Below are 21,778 nucleotides of genomic sequence, written 5' to 3'. Positions count from 1 at the left end.
AATTCTGCAAAATCTAGGCCACAGAACTTCAGAGTTATTCCCATTCTGAGTAACATTTTCATGGTTGAAGCCTGCCTTTTTGCACATTAAACTTCAGCTTAGAAATAAAGACAACCATTGCTACCAGCAAAACAAAATCTACTCTTTCATAAAACTAGAGTTTTAGACAGTTTTACCAGTCCAGTTTCCTGCCAAAACAAACTCTGCCACTGTTATTAATCTGGAAATATCAGTAATAGTATTCACATGAAGATTCTCACAGACAGTAAAGAAACTACTAGCCCAGTAAATGACAGCCAGAATTTGAACATTAAGTTTTAGCATTCTGAATAGTCTGATCTATCCTGAGCTTTAGAAGACAGACTTAAACATATAACATCTCTATACGTGTGCACATGTGTATATATATAATATATCTAATCCTGACTGCTGTAATATCTGACCCACTTCCAGACATTCGTACATTCCTGTGCAAAAATCTATGGGAAATAGGAAACTATTAACGAATACCTTTTGAAGAGCTAAACCTAAACAATTTACCTAAAATAATCCAAAATATTGCTGACAGCACAATTTGAACTTCATGTCACTCTCTTAATTCCTATGCTGTCCTTGAATGAACTCTATAGGTGTGGCTGTCCAGGGACCTTTAGTATCATCTAAGACAATGACTCAACACCACTTATTTCAGGGGAGGAAGAAGGTGGAGATGGAAACCAGCTCTGAGGATTCAGTAATTTTGAAAGAGGGTCACTAGAGAAGTGTCACACCAAAAAAATGGGTCTTTTGATAGGAGAATAAAACATACAGCTAGACTAGATGTTTCATTCTATGATATTATATACTGGAATACAAACCCATATATTAACAATACTAAAACAACAATAAAGTTGCAATTGAAACATTAAAACAGGAAGCACAAAATGGTCAGGAGCTTCAGAGAAGGGAATTCCTAGCAACTCACTGGAATATGTAAAGAGTAGTTATATCAAAAGCCAAAGCGCCTTTCCTAATGACTAAGCCAGTCTTCAGCCCCTAGTGACTTCCATGAGACCATGACACTCCACACCTGACAGATCTAAGAACAGTATGTTTGTTGGCAATCTGACAAAATCTAGTTCAAAAGTTAACCTGATTTTGTCACTATAGCAATTATAATATCAACATAATGCTGGAACAATTAATGACTTCCTCAGTCATTTCCATCTTGCATTAACATACATAGGATCACGAAATATTGTAACTGCAAATGAAGACAGCTCCTAGGGCATTTCAGAAAAAAGAAAAGCCACTGCATTCTTCTGCTGGTGCCATAGTGCACCCTAAATTTCACTAGCACCTTTAACCAACTGAATTCTACATGGTGAATTACATCTTAGTATTACTTTTCATAAAAATTACTCAAGTTTTCAAACATATCCTACAGCTCCTCAGTACTGCAGTATACTTCTGGTTTTCTCCTTTCAAAAGTTATCCTTAATTCTGGAATATTTACACGTATATATGTGTGCAGTGGAAGCACTAATGCTGAGACAATAAAAGAAGAATTATTTATCTTTTTGTTTCAGCTAGACACTGCAGAGATGCTTTTTCACAAATCCAGTTTTGGTAAGCATTTCTGCTGAAGTAACATTCAGAGCCACATCTCCTGGAATGCTGAAGAAAAGCCAAAAACCGCCCATGCTACAAAGGTTACGTATCAAATACAACTGCTCAGCTACTAAGTAATGTTTTTTTCCCAAATTATGCAAAGTATTTTTAAACAAGCACAAGTACTGTCATAATGATGATCTTAAGCCAAGCAAATTAGATGAAGTATTAAAGCAATCTAAATACCATTTGATTTTGCTGAATGTCAGTCTAATTCCAGCCCTAGGATACACCAACTAATCATCTCAGGTTTCTCATCAGGGAAATTCAAGTCTTCTTGTCCTCCTCTCAATAAGCACTTACTCATGTCAGTAGTCTCACCACCAGCAGTGGCACCAGTAGGTACGTAAATATGCACTGGCATAAGTAAGAATCACACCCACATTTTTCAGAACTCTCCTTGAACTCATCTGGAAGACAGACCACTGAACACTTCAAAGGATCTCCTCCTGCTGGTGCTTGCTTTCATACTGGACAGAAATCGGTGGAACTGTGTGCCCAGCTCTCAAGAAGATCAGGTTTATCTGGCATGGGTGCTGCCTCCCTGGGCTTGCAGGAGGCATGATCCTGGCCATGCGATGCATTCAAACATGCATGGCACACCTGCTCTACCCATCCCCTCCCATACCACAGCTGCAGTGGGCCAACTTAACACAAGTTTGTACTGTACATTACTTCTACACTATATACTTCAAAGAGTTTCATGTCATATTCGGTTATTTAAAACCTTAGTCAAGTGAATAGCTATGCTAAGCCAGAAAAACACATGCAAGTAGCAATACAAATGGTTCACAATGGGTCACCATTGCCATCCAGAAAGATGGGCACACAGGCTATACAGTCTGTCACAGCAGTAAGAATAACAGGATCTCCCCCACCCCAGTAATAGCCCAGAGAAAAGTCTGTTGCACAGCTCTTCAAAGCACTGTTAACAAATTACACATACAGGTAGAAGAGAAAGATAAACCACCACCAGACTTGAAATTCATCCATCCTAGCATGCAAAACCCTTTGCAACTCACCAACCACCTCTTTAGTGCTTAACTGAAGAGCACTCCAACACCTGGGCAGGCAGGATCACATCTGGTGATGCCCAAGAGACACTACTACATTCAAAGCAGAAAAAAGCTATGATCCGATGAAAGAAGGTGAAATGAAAAAAGGCATCACTGACTTCAAAAATACAAAAGGAAACCTCTACCCCTTACCCTCCAAATGGGTTAAGTATAAAAGTAAATACAGAGCCTTCAGTCTCTTCTCTGAAGAAAACCTGAGGCAACAGGGTTGCACAATAACCAGTCTCCCTGGGAAGACTGGAGATCATCTGTCACAGGGTTACACACAAGTTAAAGGAAACTTTCAGCTCCTGCAGCACTGCTTTGGTTTGGGGTTTTTTTGTTTGGGTGGTTTTTGGTTCTCCCCTCCCTTCATCCCTCAGTTTTAAAAAATGTCTACTTTTGTTTGTGGATTTGTAAACAAGAATCTGGATTCGATTCTACCCTTGCCTGTCTGGTGTTATGAGTGGTTTCCAATTGTTGCAGATTGTCAGGTATGAGCACAGCCCGATAATGCTCCTGTGAGTCAGACATATCCTAAACCAGGATTCTAAATCACCTCAGGAGAATTCAGACATCTACAAACATTGCTTCAGATTGTCAAAGGTAACTGGATACTCCTCTCCAGTAAGCTGCAGCAGCCTTCCTGGGAGCTGCTAACACCTCAGGCATGAAAGAGTTGGCCTGCAGTGACTAACAATTCTGAGAAAAGCTCCCTGTAACACTCACCCAAACTCACACCTGAATCCTAGATTTCACTCCCTGAGCACACTAAAAATGGAAGTGCCACACACACATACCTCAGAATATCCTAAAGTACTGAATTCTAACATTGTTATGCTGTAGTACCCAGATGACAGAATATATGAGCTGCAGTTAACCTAAGGAGTCATGTTTCCACTCTCTTGAAGCAAAGCACCATATGGTGTAGGAGATTCAGACATAAAAGAACAGAAAACAATGGAAGGTAAGAAAAGAAATAAATCCCCTTCTTGTCTAAGTGGAGAAACAAAAAAAAAAGGTTAGAATAAGGTGTGAAAGTGCTATTGCCAGTAAGAAACAATCCATTATAAAATTACAAATTACATATATTTAGTTACTCTAAAGAAGCATTTCATTTCACAAGCAGGTAAATGTCAAGCTAGACTAAGCCTGATGTTCACCTTGCCCTGCTGTTTCTGCTGTTCTTCAACCAAGGAACTAAGGAAAATTAAGCCCAAATGAGGCTCTCCAGAACAATGTGTTATTTGTTTCCACAGCAGCCTCAAAGTTCTACAGTTCTACCAAACAAGTAAGTAAAATCAAAACACCTACTTTATTTGACATACCATTTTTCTAAAGCAGAATACTTTAAACAAATAAAGACACGCATCAGTGATTTCCTAAACTATTATGGCTAAGGGAACAACACTGCTTTTATGAGAAGAAATGAACAAATAAGGTATTATGTTTTATACTCATATTTATACATATCTGTAATTATCAGCTTTTATTTCGCAACATACCATGGAGCTGATATATCTTAATACTACATCATAAATTCAGAAAAGGACTCTTTTGAAGTGTTGTAACTGTACTGCTGTTTTCAAGAGCTTACAACGCTTCAAAACATTTGCTAGGTATTTTTAAGGCAGTGCATCTTAACTGCACAGGGTTAGGCCTTAAAACTGGTACAAAGTTATTGTTAAAAATCAATCTACATAAACTGCAATACATTTTACTACGTTTAAACTACTACAAATAAACTAACTCAAACTATCATGAACCTAGTTCATCCTGAATCTGTTTGAAGTGATCCCTCCCCAGGATTCTATTCCTTCAACTACCACTAAAAATTACTTTATGCATAAATCCACAGCTGCAGCTACACTGCTTCAACTGCAGTCTTTTGAGTAAAACAGGGCTAAACCTATGCTAATCACAGTAACCAGCCCCTAAACCACATGATTTTTCTGTTGTGCATATGTTTCTTAAGTTAGAAGGCTCATGCTTATCTAACCCATGGTTCCCCCCTCCACATTTCTCCTCTATTTGTAACTTATCCCTTCCCCTTCCTGTTGGTTCAGGAAGCTGCAAATACAGTGGCTTCTGCAGGGCTGTTATAATTACCACAGTACACTGCAATTCTGAACTGTATGCAAAATAACCAACAATTACTTCAACAAGGTTTCTGAGAGCAGAGGTTCTCTTGGCTCTCTGGAAAACTTCTGACCAACACACTTCATCCAAGATCAAAACACCTCCATGCAGATTTTCATTAGGACTACAGCCTCACAAGCCTTCACACTCTCCCTTAAGTAAGCTATTTTTTAAATAATCTGAGGTAGAAACAGAGAAAAACATTTGTATGATGCTGGAAACAGAAAAAACATTCATAGGGAGCTGGAAACAGAGGCGTGAGGGAAAGACAGTAAAAAAGGTTCCTATTCTCCACTGACTTCCTTTGTTATACACAATCTCATGCAATAAGCAAAGATCAATTTTAATGGAAGACTTTAGAAATGGGGGGAAAAAATAGGCCAAAACAGCTATCATGTCAAACAACTATTATTTTTACTTGGTTGCAGCACTGTGCAGATGTGTTAGGAGCCATCTCAAGCTCTCAGGAAAGGATTTTCCCCTCCCTTCCTTCCTTCCTCTCCCCTCCCTGCCAATAATCCTAGTTTAAAGGATCTAACCCTTCTGAAATGTGTTAACTCAAGCAATTTTTTTTTAACAGTTGGAAGTTTCAGGAAAAAAAGATGAAGCCAAAACAAAACAGCAGATGTTCAAGACACAGACTTTTATTCTCCCTTCCATGTGAAGCTTCATGGCAAAGATACATACTCTAACACTTAAAAAGAGATAAAAATATATTGTTCACCCTGTTAAAAATACTAAACAAAAAGTTCACATTGCTAAACACAGATAAGACAATCATATCACTTTTCATAATCTGTAACATCATGCCTGACAAGATAAGATGCTTCCTTTTATTTCTTTCATTCACCTTTGTGTTACAAGTATAGAAATCCACTGACTGAGCACTTTTGCTCCCCTGAGAATAAAGGAGAACATCACAATCTGATAGATGCACTTAAAAATATTAAAATAGCCAGTACTTAATGTAAAAGATTTGTTAAATACAGGCAGACCTTCCAACATAGTATGCAGAGTAAAGGCAAACCTACTCTGTCAGCACAAGATAATGATATAAAGTGATATAGTTCTTGTAGTTCTTAAAGAAAGGAACTGAGATAAACTAAGCCCATTTATTTAGGTAACCAAAGATACCTATCTCTTCAGTCTTAGGCTCCTCAGCCTCCTGCCACAGCACCATCTATACACAGAAGTGGTATAATGTCATATGAGTCTGGTCACAGACTGCTCTGTGGAGCTGCATGGTTTGAGTTATGAACATCACCATGCCCAGGTCTTGCAAGTTTAACGAGGTTCCTTCTCACACACATACAGACATCACACGCAGCACCAACTGAGCAATAATAAAGTAGGATTACAGGTGTAGCTTCTTGATATGTTAAACCTATAGATGGAAAGAGTGAAAAACTAATCTACATTTTAGTTTAAGATTGGCGAAAAAAAAAAAAGCTTTCTTAACAATCATTAGAAACCTACCCTGATCTTGAACTTTTAACAAAACCCAACCTGTGACACAGCACTTGATGATAACAGAGCTGCATGAACAGATTAATTAAAAGCTTTGTACAGCCTTTTACACAGGCCAAACACCAAATCAGTGTTAAATTCCTCACGTGCAGCTACACCCAGTTAATCTGCTCAAAAGCAGCAAATTATGTAAATCTCCTTACACTGGCAAGATAAACATTACACTCATCAAAACTTAACATGAACCACTGTTACTGGGTAGAGCTGTTAAAAGGCACAGACACGCCGGGCTTCCTGAGCACCCAGGCTGGGGTAGGTAGGACCCCACGCTTGCCTCCATCCCCAGTCTCTAGAGCTGCTTCTGGCTTCCTCTCAAGAAACCCGAGAGCAGACACATCCCTGCAACAAAGCCATTTAAAATCCCTAATCAAATAGCTGCACTAGCGCTGTAGATTCGAGGAGCAGATGGCAGGAGAAAGCCTAATTTTCCATTTACGATAATTTTACAGAGTGTAGAAATATTTACTTCGGAGGAGTGCCTCCCAATTTGCATGAGAATACCAAAAGTGGGAGGAGGGACTGAGAATCATCTTGTTCTCAGCACACACAAACTGAGAGCTAAGAAAACCTGTATTAAGCAGGATATTGTATGTCATTTTGTTTCCTTTGCATTACGGATGCACACATCTGCATTCTTTGCATAGCTCGAGTAACCTTGTTAGTAAAAATATTAGCTTACACCTGCCTTTTTAAGATAGGATGCATGGCCACAAGCATTGTGATAGGTTATTACTGCAGCTACTGTACAGCTTTCATTCTTTAACTAGACCTGAATATGCATTTCAAGCCAATTCTGTGATGAGTTGCCACTCATTTAAGCAATATCTAACTTTTAAGGCTGGTAGGAGTATTTTTAATATGCCACTCTGCCCGTTACACAGTAAATTGCTTGAAAATACAACTTCAGAGACCATATTTCAGTATTCTTACAACTACCAATAGAAAGAAAAAGATTAGGCAGCACCCAATTGAATCTGACCTGAAACTGACAATGTCAACTGGCTCCTACATCCTTGAGTTACACACTGAAATAAGACAGAGCAGGTAACAAGCCTAACACTGTAAGAAAAAATAAAGCATGGGTAAAGCTCTAGACCTACTTTAGCTAACAGGTATTTTGACAATGTTTTAAATGCAAATATAATTTCACTTTACATTACAGTGCCTTAACAATAAGTCAAGAGAATATCACCTTGCCTTTTACCAATAAATCACCCATCTTTTCACCTGAATCTGTCCTAGACTCTTAAAAATTAAACAGGACAATACTAAAACTGAAATGCACTTATGCTATTCTATATCATATATGTTACAATAGAGACACATAAGCTACTCAAAAGATTTTCATTTTAAGGGGGTGGGGTTTGGGGTTTTTTTTTCTAGCTTCATATACTACATGCTGTTAGCACTCAAAATATAGTTTCTCTTTTAAGAGACAATGGTAGACAACTTTTCCTACACTAACAGCACCGAGTGTCTCTGACTAAAACACAATTGTAATTCAGTTGTCTGAATATGGGTTACAAAGAGCATGGAGAGACTTAATATGGACAACTCTTAATTATCAAGAGCTGAAAAATTAGGCTTCTAACACTCTTCAGCATTGTTTGACATCAGCACACCCCTGCAGGTGAAGCCCAAGTGAAAGGGAGATCAGAAAGTCAATCTTTAAACGACCTTAGTCTACATGAATGAAGTTAATAGGAGTTTTCCATGGACTTAAACGGAGAAAGGGCAGGCCCTGGCTCCTTATGTAGGAAGTGTTTGAGTGAAGAATAGTTACACACTAACAAAAGGAACCTTTGGTACCCAGGGTCTTAAGTCCACATAATACCCCCGCATTCATTTCTTTCACTGCCTATTGGGGAAAAAGGGTCTGTTTGTTTTTCTGATTCAGTCGGCCCTTTTAGCTCTTTGAATCTAAGAAGTGCACTGTGAAAAGGAGAGCATCTTATCAGCCTGCTCCAGACCAGCCGGCGAAGGAGCTCCTTCCCTGCCTCTCGAAGGCACAGCCGCTGCCCCCCGCCCCTCCCCAGCCCACCCGCGGGCACAGCAGCCCCACAGAGCATTCCTTAATTCATGGTCCCTTCAGGTAGGGTGAGAAAATAGCATCTCCTTCACTGGCTTCATTTGCAAAGTGCGCAGGAGCCCCAGACAAGATCATCACCGTTGGCGGACAAGGGGCAGTTACTAAACCCGAGCCCGCGCACACAATGAGCATTTTATTACGCACGGACTTGAATACGGCGAGGAGAAGATGCAGAGATAACTCTGCGCGCTGCCGGGCAGCATCTGCAGGGTGTTGCGGAGATAACACACCAGAGATTCCTGTCGGGAAGATACTGCTGTAAAATGGGGGAGGACGAGAAAGGAAATGGCTATTTTGTGTTTAAGCTTCAAGAAAACGAGTCTCACAGTGTGGCGCAAGTCGGCCCCGCAGATCACACGCCAAGCCCAGCAACGCACCGAGAGGGTTTTAACATTTCGAATATTCCATTATTTCCATGACACCTTTCACTGCTTGGCAGCCCATCTGCTACTTCTGCCCTTCATGAATTCTGACCCCTAGCAAAACTGGACAGAGCTCTCCAAGCGCTGTGAATCGAACCCGTCCAATTCCGTCTTCCAGCTGGGAAGAGCAGCAGACGCAGGAGGATTTTGCCTCACCTGGGAAGAAGCCTGCCACAGGATTTTTGTCGAGCCGGGAGCTTGTTAGTGACCTCTACTCCATTTACCCTCTGGCACACAAACACACAGCCCGCTTTCTGAGGAGCTTAAAAAGTCACAGTATTTTTTTTCAGTCAAATACTCAATAATAACACGCTTTGTGGTAAATAATGTAACCTTAATGCCAACGTTTTGAGGGGCAGAAAAAGTAAAAAGTGCATCTTAGGAGACAACGGCCCGGCAAGGCTGTGCCGCAGCTATTTCAACTAGTTTATTTCCAGAGAATAAACAAACAAACAAAGAAATACCTCTTCCAGCACTGCTCCACAGATGCGAGTGCTCCGAGTTTATCGGAGCGATCTGTCTACCTATACAATGTCACACAGGATTTCCCTTGTGCACTTCGAGGGGGGGTTAGGGAGGGAAAAGGGTAAGTCCGAGGCGCGGTGGAGGATTTGTGGAGAGCTGCTCGAAAGAAAGCGCGCCGCCGTCCTGCCGCTCATCTCACGCCGAGCAAAGAACATCCAGCCCCAAGTTTCGCTTCGCGGCCCGTGTTGCAACATCGGATCCTTTTTAACTTGTTGCCGAGCTCGGCAGAGCCGGCAGCCGCGCGGGCCTCGGCGGCTGCACGTACAGCACCGAACCGAGCCGAGCCCCGCCGCCCGGTAAGGTCACCCGGCGCCGGCTGCCCGGGCACTCGGCAAGGTCACGGCGCAGCTTTTCGGAGCGGGGGGATAAGGGGAAGGGAGACGCGAAGGGAAAGTAGTTTCTTTTTGCACATCCCAGCGCTCGAACAACACACAGGCTGCAACTCAGGCGAGTCGCCACCCCTCTCCCCACTCCTCCCCCAGCACCTCGGGAGAGGGTGTGGGGTGTAAACTGGGGTGGGGAAGCCACAACCCCCCTTCCTCCCCTGGCTTTTACCTGCTTCCGATACGTGGTCCGGCTGCTGCCCGCCGCGCTGCTGTTGCTGCTGGGGAAGATCATCGCCCCGCCTGATTCCCGGCTCCCCCTCGAGATGGGGAGCAACTTTGGCGGCCGCCGGACTGCGGCGCGGCGGGGCTGCAGGGCTCTCCCCGCCTCCGTGCCTTGTCCGCCGGTTGCGCTTCTTCGGTTCCCTCCGGCCCCCCGCCCCGCCCCACTCCGCACCGACCCTACCCCGCCGCAGCAGCCCCGGCTGCCATCAACGGGCTCTCATTGACCGCCGCCGGCTTCCCCGGCCCGGCCCAACCAACCCCACCTCCCGCCGGCCTCAACCACCACCCAGAAACAGGGAGGGAAAGAAAGAGAAGAGGGAGGGACAAAACGAACACCCGCCGAGCCGCAGCGGGGAGTGGGCACAGCGTCCGCGCCCCGCCCCCCTGATCCGCGGGGCGGTGCGGAGCTGGGCGCGGGACCAGGGGAGGAGCAGAGCCAGGGGAGGCGCGGGGCGGCGGACACCCCCGCAGAGCGCAATGGTTGCGCCTAACCGGAGGGTGGGGGGGGGGGGAGGCTACGGCCCCGCGGAGGAATGCGCGTGCCGCGCATACCCCCGCGGGGTGCGTCCTGCCGGCCCCGAGAGAAGTCCGGACATCCCGCAAGTGCCCGGGTGCTGTGTAACACCCTGCAGAGCCCCACAGAGCGCAGCACATAGCGTGGGGCTCAACTCCGCAACTGAGAGATGGGGAGAGGGGGAGGAACGCCCTCTTCAGCGCCTCAAGGCGCTTTCTGGGAAGCACGGGGGAAATCTGGCTTTCCTCGCAAAATCTGGGCCTAGGAAATGTTCTGAGGCAACAAGAGTGGGGCACATGGAGAAAAGGAGGTTCAGGCACTACTGCTCTGCATTGTTTACATTATTACATTTACATTACCTAGTGATGCTGGTAATCTAGTTTTTACAAAGTCCAGAGTTACAGCTCTGTCAAGCCCCTGAGTTTCTGATTGGTGACACTGCAGAAAACCTTCTGGTATGGACATGCATCAACAGGCACCTTTTGGTTTCTCTTCCTCTGTCTGCTAATATTGTAGCCCCAATCTCAAATACACAAACATGACAGTGGGAAACAGCTGGAGAGAAACAAAAAGTTGCCAGATAGTTCATTACTGAAAGTCCAAGTAACACAGCCATCTCACAACACTGACATCTACGAAAACCATAATCCTCAGCTACTCAATTCCCTAGAAATAATCACCGAGTATTTTGGTATCTTAATATATTGCCGCCCCAGGTCAGAGCCCATCTGAGTGGAACTGACACTAAGAAAGCACTGTCAATTGGCAGAACATATTCTGCATAACTTTCCTTTTTTTTTTTCCTCTTTGAAGTCCTCAAGTGGATCTCATTCAGTTTGGCCTTCATTTGGTAACACAAGTTTAAGTGCTGCTAGTACTGCATGAAAAGCACTGCAGCCACATGGTGGTCACTCCCACCGAAAAGGGTTTGATGGGGTAAGTTTGTACCAGCAGACTTTATGCCAGATCAGTTACCATCCATCTGTACTACACTAACTTTGTGTTGAAGCACGGGCCATTTTTATTCCCACTGCTGGCATAAAGGTAGCACAGAAGCTTAAAGCTAGGATAAATTCACATTACCTAGCCTGGTTAAGGCTGTAGCCTCATACTTGCTTTACAACATCAGTTGGTATCACTGCAGAAAAAAAGCAACTGTTCAGTATCTGATTGTGGGTGAACCATTTTTTACTATTTTCTCTCTCTGATCAGGTTAGTTTTCTTCCAGATCATTTCCTTTGTGTGCCTGTGCTACTGCTTGTGCCAGCGTAATGAAGGAGGTATCATGAGAGCAAAAATAGGCAGGGGCGAGAGGGTGGATAAGACTGCTCATTTTGGCAGCAGTATCAGATTATATTGGCTTAATATGTTCACGTACCTGTGGCTTAATTTGACAGAAATGTAGCTGTGTGCTCATGCCTTCCTGAGATGTACTACATACAGTAGGCGATCTGTGCTCCGGTCTTACTTATTATAGCCCCATGGTCACAGATGACACAATTGGATTCAGTGGTGAAACACTGTCTTAAAGCAGTATAAACTGTAATGGTGACAGGCTACTTCTCCTACTCAAATCTGTATTCCCAAACGGAAATTAGCAACAATCTTTTTCTGGGCAGTGTTCCGGTCACCAAAGGGGTGACAAAGCTTAGGTCTGCTACACCTACAGGAGGGCTTTGTTAGCTGGAGATGCATAGTGACCACACCTTTCCCTTGCAGGGAAAAGCTTTTCAAAACCCATCAATCATCCCTTTCTTCCTTCCCTCTCCTTTTCCTGCCCCATCCCCCAGGGAAGAGGCTGGAGGGATGTAAACACTATATGCTCGATTGGACCTATTCTCAGTCACTGTCATACCAGGGAAGGCACTCAAGAGTATTCCAAAGCAGTATCTAAAACGCTGCCATTTTGCCCTCTCTGCTGCCACATGTCCTAGAGCTTCCCATGACACATTTCCCTCCGCTACTGTTACATTCTCTCCTAACATATTAGGAAAACATACAGCAACAAATATAAACCTGTAAACATCTACCAGACCACAATCAAATGATATCTGCTTGTTTATTGTTATTAAGGAAAAACACATTACACAATTTTCTGGAAAGAAAACCTTGATGTCTTATTCTAAGTGTTAACCTACTTACCAAAATTTTCTGTTCTTTTAAAAAGGCTTGAGTAATCTATCTCCATTTTTGTCTCAAATGGGGAAATAGCTGCCTTCCAACAGCTATGACAAGGTTACCAAGAATACAGAGCCAGACTCCTTACAGCAGCGTGGCTGGAGGGATCGGGACAGCAGACTTAAACTGAAATGAGAGTTCCTGACTGGACATAAGGACAGCCAGGCATTGCCCAGAGAGGCTGTGCAGTTCTCCATCCGCAGACATTTTCAAGACTGCATACTGCCCTAAGCAACCTGACCTGATCTCTTTGCTGATGCTGTTTTGGGCTGGAAGTCGGACTGGAGATTCCCTGAGGTCCCTTCCAACATGAACTTATGCTCATACAAAAAAGCTGCTTTGTTCTTGACTCCGGAACAGAGACAAAATTATTTCTGTGTAAAACCCTGTATTTGAGATTAAGTTGATAAGGCTTGAGATAAGTCCCTGGACTTTTTAGTACATGTACAGTGATATCTCAGTTCAAGATACCAATAACAGTTCCCATACATATTTTCTGGGATGCAAGAAGCATGCCTTGTTTGCAAAGATCAATCTCAGTCTTACTCAGGTAGTAATTCCAAACCTAAGACACCTATCTATAAAACATATTCAGATGTGATAATTTAAATCATCTTTTCAGTAACTTTGTTTTTAACTGTGTACTACAGCTGTGAACAGACTTGCAGATAGCCAGGTATCTTGCTGCTTACAGTTAAAATGAGCAATTCATTTTGATCCTGAGTGAAAATGTGACCATAGGGTCCAAGAAAATCTTAGTGTCTGCATAAATTATGTTCAGAGGTTCTTTAAATTACCCAGAGTTGCTTATTCAGAACAAGGAAAACCTTCTGGGCAGATCTGGTGCATTCTGGAGCTACAATGGTGTAACTGCATGTTCTGTTTTGTTTGGAGGGTTTTTTGAGTATAGCTCAGAAATCTAGGTTTGCAGAAAGACTGCATAAATACAGAAAGAAAGATTTCTCTTGAAAACCTGGAAACAACCAGAAGCCCTCAAGAATCTTTCCAGTAATGTTTATCAATCTTAACAAGTAGTAGATGGGCAAAACTAAGCCATTATTTTAAAAACAGTTCTACTCATTTAAGCTGCTACTTCACCATTTCTGTTTTAAATCAAATCCATGGCTTCCTTTATTTATCTCAAAATTCAACCAAAGAAGCTATTTTCCCTCAGGGCATTCAGAGCCTCTGTAGGACAGATGGTCCCAGGATCTGCTTTAAAAGGGAAGCTTTCACTCCACTGTAAAACCCTGTGAGTCCAGACTGGACCTCCTGAATTTCATCATCAGTCCTGCTCTCCTGGCCACTTCAGGGCCTCCTGAAGACCCACTAGGGGAGGAGTGATTGTGGGCATCTCATTTCCGTACCTCAACGGGACCTAAAAGACTTATACACTTTCAACCACAATGCTTCAACCACAATGCTCAGTTCCCTGAGGATCCAACCTCCCATCACACCCAGTCATACGTGGAAAGATACTAACCAGAGTAGGCTGAACTACAACAATGCAAAAATACTTTGAAATACCCCATGCAAGCCAAGGAAACAGTATGCATGGCTTAACATTGAGAGTTATTAAGCATTTCCTGAGAAGTGATAATAATGGGGCGTGGGAAGCTAACTATCGTACAGAAGCAGATTTTTAATTTTAGGCTTAAGTACATCTATTCAGAACTCAAAGCAAGAGAAACATTTATTACAGCCAAAGGAATCAAGTAAACTTCATTACATGGGAAGCTTCTTTAGAGATAAATAATCTTATAATTAGCTGGGTTTATTGTTATTTAAATATTCCCAGTACACAGGTAATGAAATCAAATCTCTATCTTGCTAAGTGAGGATGAGAAGGAAAGGTAGAAATGGGACACAGTAATGCCATGAATGTGCAAAACACTTTCTGTATAAAAAACTTCTGTAATATCTTTTTCTTTTAGAAAAAGAATATCATTAAGAAACAATTACTTCTGCAGAAGTATAGGATCTACTAAGGGCGAGATATTTAACACACAATAAGAAGCTGTTGTTTAAGAATGCCATTTTCAGAATAATTACAAGAACATATTCAACAGTAAGAAAGAATTTCCATGACGATCACAATCAAAGGGGAATACCAATAATCTGTTCCAGTGGCATCTTTTCAAATATTGGTATCGAGAGACCAAATTACTTATATTCTAGATTAGACTACAAAAAAATAAATGCAATTTTATCATTCATTATAAAATACCTGTGCACAGTCACTATAACAGATTTCTTTTGATTCAAACTCATCATTCTCTCTGGGAATCCTCCAACCTGTCTCTGATTTTCCCATCACCTCTACTGTGGATCTTTTTTCCCTTAAATCCAACAGCTCCCTGTGAAAAAAGAGCAGTGCTCTGCTCCCTTCACTGCACACACAATGCCTCTGCTGTGGCCCCTGGGTTTGTGCCTCCCATGACATGTTTTGACTCCTCCTATTCATTTTAGCTTGCAGTTCATTTCTTCCATACTTCCTTAAACGTTCTTGGAAAGATGCTTTATAAATTGCACAATTATAAGTAATTGTTGCCATTCCTTCACTGATGATTGGTGTTAAGAATATGAATATAGAGAGCAACACAACCTCTTGTTAATGCCATGCCAGAATTCTATATTATGGAATGCATTATTTATTCTTTGAGAAACCCAACAAGACACTCTCTTATAGAAGTATTTCCACTGTCAAACACACACCCCCTTCCTAAATATACCCTGTATATTCTGGGAAGCCCAAACATGAAACAGAATTACTGTAAAGGATTACTATTTTAAGGAGGGTGTTCATAATCAGTAATTAAAACACAGGACAAAATCCAATCTCGATTTGTGGAATTAACTAAAATGACTCTAAAAGATCTGAATTCTGCCATTAGCTTAATAATGTTGCCAAAAACTTGTTTGAAACTATAAAGCAGTCAAAGTCTGTAAACAGTTGCCAGATTTACTGTAGAACAAAATAAAGCCTGTCTGAAATGACAAAGTATTGTTTTTTCTGCTTTGTTATTAACTATGTAGGAAGTTGTTCATTATATTAAAACATATTTATGTTTTAAGTAAGACTGCTAAGAAGAGCTCACTGTTTCAACACGCTTTCTTGACTGTGTATTTTCTACACTTTGTGCAGAGTAAATTTATGGAACAGTAGAAGAAGAAAATGAAAATATTTGGTAAATATTTCCTAGGAAACAATGATTTGGTGCAGCCATTTGATTTTTCTATATACTCTATATATTTACATTTTAAAGCAGTTCAGTTTTGGTGTGCTGGATTTTCTTGGATGAAATTTTTCATTATGTGGGGCAGGCTTGAATGGTTGCTACTTCACTAGAATCACAGCAATAAGAAAGAAAAGAAATTAAAAGACTCCTACACTTAAAATACGTTTAAAGATAGAGAACAATTAATGACACTGAAAAGATCAATGATTGTGCAGTGGTTAGGATGGAAGGTCTGACAGAAAATGAGCCAGACATAAATTTTATTCCTCATGTTATTCCTTTGTGTGCTGTTTTCTTGTAGTCTAAATCCACGAAATAGCTTCAGATTTGTCAGTGCTCTGTGGTTATGGAAAATAAATTAAGAAAATCAAACCCTTACCTGGTTCTTCCACATCTATAAAACAGAACATATACGTTGAAGCTTTGAATGAAACATGCAGTATTTGCATTATAAACAAATTTTGTACTAGAGCTATAAGGAGCAGGCTGGAATCACAACATATGCTATATCCAAACTAGGTCATTACAGGAAAAGACAAAAAAGGCAGAAAAAGGCACTTAAAACATAATATGAAAAAAAATATATGGGAGCTATTGTCACTAGGGCAAAACCAGACTTACCTACTCAAGCTACGGGCTTGAAGTACACCTGAGGAAAAAAACCAGACCAGATGCCACTCTGCCAACCTCTGCTGCAGACAGCAGTCACACTGGCAGGAGCAACAAGCCAGACTGGAGATTGTGTACAGTAGGTGTACACATGTGAGTAACTTGGATCAAAACCACAAAACGACACTCTTTCCAAACAATGTTGTTGTCCTAAAGTGACTCTTTTTGCCCTTTGTATTTCCTTATCCTTCCCTGGAACCAAGTCCAGTTGTGTTTGTTCAACAAATACTAGTGGTCAAGTGAAGAACTGACAGCTCTACCTGCTGACAAGCACTGTGCAAATTTTTCCTGTCCTCACACACATCCCTGTCAATTAACCTCATTTCTGACCTGCAAATGTCTTTACAGTGCTCAAACTCCCCTGAGTACACTGACAACACTGTACTCGCTCTCTGGTATCCATTTACACCATCTCAGCTGGAGTGTGAGAAACTAATTTCCATATAGATTTCACAGGGGCACATAAATTTTATCTGTTTCAAAATTATAGCCTTTACGCTCCAAGTTTGTTTTATAATCACATATAAACAGAGAGACATTTGTTTATAATAAACAATGACCTAATTTAGAGTACAAAGGGAAGAAATAGGATCATGTAGCAGAAGGTAAGCAAATATTCAATAATGAGTCTGAATCTTATCTCATTTTCAATACCTTTAAAATAAAAGTATCCCATAAACCTTGACAGAATTGTTCCTGAAGTACCTGGGGTAGCATACTTCTCTGACAGGCATTACGGGTTTCAGTCTGCCAAAGAAGCTATTAACTGGTTTTTTTTTCCCTAAAAATGCATGCTTTACCCCTCTGAGTTTTGAAATTGCATACTTGTTACATTGTAGCACCCACACAACACCAATGTACCATAGAATAAAATCATCAACAGATCAAATTTCAGGATAAGAATTCTTCTTCCATTTAAATTCAGTACTCATAAATGTCATCTGGCCAGTGGCCATGGCAATGGCAAACCTCCACCATCACAGTACTTGGCATCATGGAAGGCTCCCTGTGCCCTGTGATTGTCTATAATTTGCAGAGTCCCACTCTCAGAGATGAAACAAGACATTGCTCCTGCTGATGCAGCCCTTCCCTGAAGAGCAATAGGATCCTATACCTGAAGGTATAAGATAGGACTGACTCACTATAGACAGGTGAAGAGCAGGAGCAGAACACCAAAGCCATCTTCTGACACACTGTACAGTCATCAGCTACAGATGGGGGTTTTGCCACTTTCACTCCAAGCTAAACCAGACACAAATTCATTGCTATCCTAAGTCTGTGTCTCCACATTCATCATTTTAGTTCCTGTAATTTTAAATTCAGAGATGATCTGAATATTTATGCTCAGCAATCAGTAAATTAATCAAGATGGTTAGGACAATTTATTTCAGGGAGTAATTCATGGGGTTATTTACTAATTGTTCTATACTAAGTGTCATGGGCTGGCAGCAGCACAAATCATTGTGGGAAAATATTTCATTGCATCATAATTAAGTTTTACATTTATTTAGGTAAATAGATTCTTAAAGTTGTTTTCAACACATTCTCTGAAGTTGGATTCAAAGTATCTATCAGATACTGCACCATCGTATTTCACAGGTCTGTTCTCCAGTATTAATGCACACGAAGATAAAACCTGGAATGAAATCCTGGCCTGGTCAATATGAGCCTTACCAGTGAGTCCCTGATTTCACTCATAATGGAAGCACTTACACTGTGCTATTATGATATACTGAATGCATTTAACCACTCAGGGATGCTGAAAAGGAGGAAATCTCTGCTCTTTTTCCCCTTCCTGCTTTGAGCTTCATGGTTTTGGGCCCTCTGCTTGACCCTCTGCTTCTTTTGCTTGCTGATTCAACTCACTAATCCAGCAGAAATCTTTCTGCTTTTCTTTCTGCCATGACAGGGAGTTGACTTGGGTCACTGAGGTGTCGAACAAGACCATCACAAGTTAAGTGGCAGGAGCACAAAGCTAGGAAAAGGCAAGGTGGGGAAGGTGTGGCTTCCGTGGGAGGTGCTGCTGGCTGTGCAACTGGGTGGCATTTTGGCTGTGTGGCTTCTCTCCATCTAGGGATCCCCCATAGAATTTTACATCGAACAGTTTTAACTGGCAAGCATTTTTTTAACCATACATTAAAAGTGAGGTTATTGCAATAGTCAGACCCCAGCCATTTTGTGCAGATGTGCTGCAACAGAGCTGGGTGAGTGAGTTCGGATAACACAAGAATTAGGTTGAACTTTCGCCCCCAGTTCCAGCATTCTTTGAAGTTCTTCACTGCCTTGGCAACTCCTTCCCCTATCTTCCCCTGTTGCAGACTCTGTCAGAGGTTCTGCATAGCCAGCATTTTCTCCGCTCTGGGATCTTCAAAAAGAATTTTGCACTAAGCAAGGGCACCAGGTCTTCACAGTGTCAGTGCCTGCAGTACAACTCACTGCACTTATTTCTGAGCAGAGCAAAACTCTCATGCAGTGTTTGCTGAACGGGGCTCTAAGACCAAAAGGACTTCAGCAAACGGCTACGGGAACCTTTTAGAACTACTTACTAGGAGGAAATGACCATCTTCTAGCAGGAAGCACATTTCAATAATTCTCTCTATAATATTTTAACATAAATCTATGTAAACATAGATGCATGCACATCAGTTTTTTTTTACCAATCCATCAAAACTACCAAATAACTGCCCAATTCTGATCCAGTTGTTCCCTAATCTAATCCAGAAGTACATAATAAAGACAACTGGATAGGACCATAATATTGTTTCTGACTAAGACACAATTTACCCCTAACTATTCTATAGATCATTATAAAGTTTTCACAGGAACATCCACTTACATAATTATACATTTGCTGTATTTGCCACAGTTACCTGTTGGATACATTATTTAACCTGACTGGCTGACCTGCAATCCAAAATATCATCCAAGTATATTTGGTGAAGCACACACAGAGTTACGTTTGGAAAACCAGATGATTTTCGAGACCCACAGCTAACAGCACTGCAGAAGACAGGCTTAGGTACTCCAGAAGTTAGGAGAAGGTAATGGCTTGGAAAAGCAAACATGCTTGCTTCTTACACCTTTGCTGTAATCAGTTACTTTACAGCAGACAGTCTCATTACTATAAATTGCAACTAGAGGCATTTTTGCCTTGCAAAGGAATTCATAAAAACATGTCAGTTCATGTCAGCTGAGATGTTATATAAATCATATTCTGCACAAAATGAAAACACATATTTTGCATCCAAGAAATTTCTGATTGTTTTCTGAGCAGAGCCCACTGCTTCACAACTCAAGGATTTTTATCAGAATTACAGACATCATTTAAAAGACATAAAAGAAAGTTAAAATCTAAATATGCCTAAATGCTTTCATTTGAATTGCCTTGTTCATTATATTTTCACTAAAGTTGCTACTTCATTCCACAGAAGGGTTGTTCCCAACACTGCCTCAGACCATTTCAGAATATGCATTAGCTACTGAGCTCGCATGTGTGCAATCTAGTGTCATTACCTAGAGAAAAGGGAGTGTTCTTAAACCAACTACTAACATACTGACAAGAGATATGAGTAAAGAAGAATCCTTATGTTGTAATGCTAATTTCTAACTCCTGACACCAGCCACTAAAACCTGTGGAAACTACTAATGTCTTTGATATTTAGGGATTTTTTGTCTACTTTAGTATTCAGTAACTTGAGGAAGAATAAACCCTTCTTCCTAGAGACGACATACAATATGACAGTTCACATGAGTAGAACATGCAGGCACATGATTTTACAGGAACTAGGCCAGAGTGAAAAAAAGCCAGAGAGCTGTATTAATCCTTTGGTGACTATATTCAGTGGGCTCTGCATTGGCTACACTGGATTTGATCAAACCATTCTCAGAGAATGAAAAAGAAAAAAAAGGAGAAGATAAGACTTTGAGATATGACTTCAACCACAAAATAAAGTCCAATCTGAACCTTCATTAAACAAAATGTACACAATAAATTACATATTTTGTATCAAAACACATAAAATCTGACCACAAATAAATGCAAGCAGAATCACACAAAACAAGTAATTAATATTGAGTGAGTTTCCTTATTGTAATTTTTACTAGTGTCATTGTGAAATAGAGAAAAAAATATTCTTATTTTCCATTAAAAAATTCAGAGTAAGTCTTTGAAATGTCACCAATGTAGACAACCTTTAATTTTTTTAACAAAACAAAAGGCAGTTTTGAATTAACTAAAAGGTTAATTCTAGAATGTATTACCATAACATTTCCATTTAAAATAATACATCCTTTTCTAATCTGCATTTTAGATTCCTCAGCTACAGTTGGATTAAATGCTTAAAATTGTCTAATTACTGATTTTCTATTATGCTTGGCTGATAAAAGTCAAGAATTGAATCAAAACTGTGCTAGAACTCCTTTGTTAAAATGTTGAAATGTTAAAACAACCAGGCAATTTGCCTCTCATAAACTACTAGCTACTTCTTGATTGTCAGTGCTAGGCAGCTCACACTGCAATGGAAATTATTTTATGATACCTAACTATGGATCTTTGTTTGTGCTGGACTACTAAACTGCTCCTTGCTCCTCTCAAGGACTGTAAAGATACTGAAAAGACAGAGAGGGGGAAAAAAAAAGCCATGCTTTTTCATGCTGAGAAACTCCAGGCCTCAGATGACACATTGTACTTAGTGCTATTTACTGTATCACTGTCATTATTTGGTAGCTGATCAAACTAATGAACATACTATTTAGCAGAGTGGGTACTTGTAGTGAGTACCTGTGAGCTCCTTAGTTTGTTTTTTTCATTGAGACTTTGCTAGTTCTTTCGTATCAGATCTGATTTAAGAGATGTCTCTTGCTGCCACAGCATTCCTTCTCCACATCCATGCCAGCCCTTTAATGCACCCTTCATAGCAGATATTACCACACTCCTTAGCTGGATTGAACCAACTGTTCATGCGGGTATGCAATGAAGTAAAAAAGCAAATTGATACAGTTTAAATCTACAGATACACATATATATACTTTTCCTAACTGGTTAATTTCACGATTCTGATGCTGAGAGCAGCTTCACATGTAACAGTCTTGGCCAGATCCAGGCACAGAGGCAGGAACTTCTAAATCCCACCCAACTGCTGAGGGAACAGCAATGTGGAGATG

General features: G+C 41.0%; 1 protein-coding gene across 6 annotated transcripts in view; it reads right to left on the bottom strand.

Annotated features, from left to right (window-relative positions):
- Window positions 1–21,778, bottom strand: part of RBMS1 (RNA binding motif single stranded interacting protein 1) — a 150,730-nt gene that overhangs the window by 86,648 nt on the left and 42,304 nt on the right. For 2 of the 6 annotated variants that reach the window (XM_031052089.2, XM_031052090.2), the window contains exon 1: window positions 9,963–10,155. The exons of 3 other annotated variants lie outside the window; for them this stretch is intronic. In XM_031052089.2, the coding sequence (XP_030907949.1) occupies window positions 9,963–10,025 (63 nt within the window). In that variant the 5' untranslated portion in view covers window positions 10,026–10,155. Of the gene's footprint in view, window positions 1–9,346; window positions 9,405–9,962; window positions 10,156–21,778 lie in introns of those variants that run through there. One more of the 6 variants, XM_031052091.2, reaches the window with a different exon arrangement.

The sequence above is a fragment of the Melopsittacus undulatus genome, chromosome 8, assembly GCF_012275295.1.
Source record: "Melopsittacus undulatus isolate bMelUnd1 chromosome 8, bMelUnd1.mat.Z, whole genome shotgun sequence".
NCBI classification, from domain to species: Eukaryota; Metazoa; Chordata; class Aves; order Psittaciformes; family Psittaculidae; genus Melopsittacus; species Melopsittacus undulatus.
The sequence above is the reverse complement of the archived record's forward strand: the minus strand, read 5'-3'. Positions and strand labels throughout refer to the sequence as shown.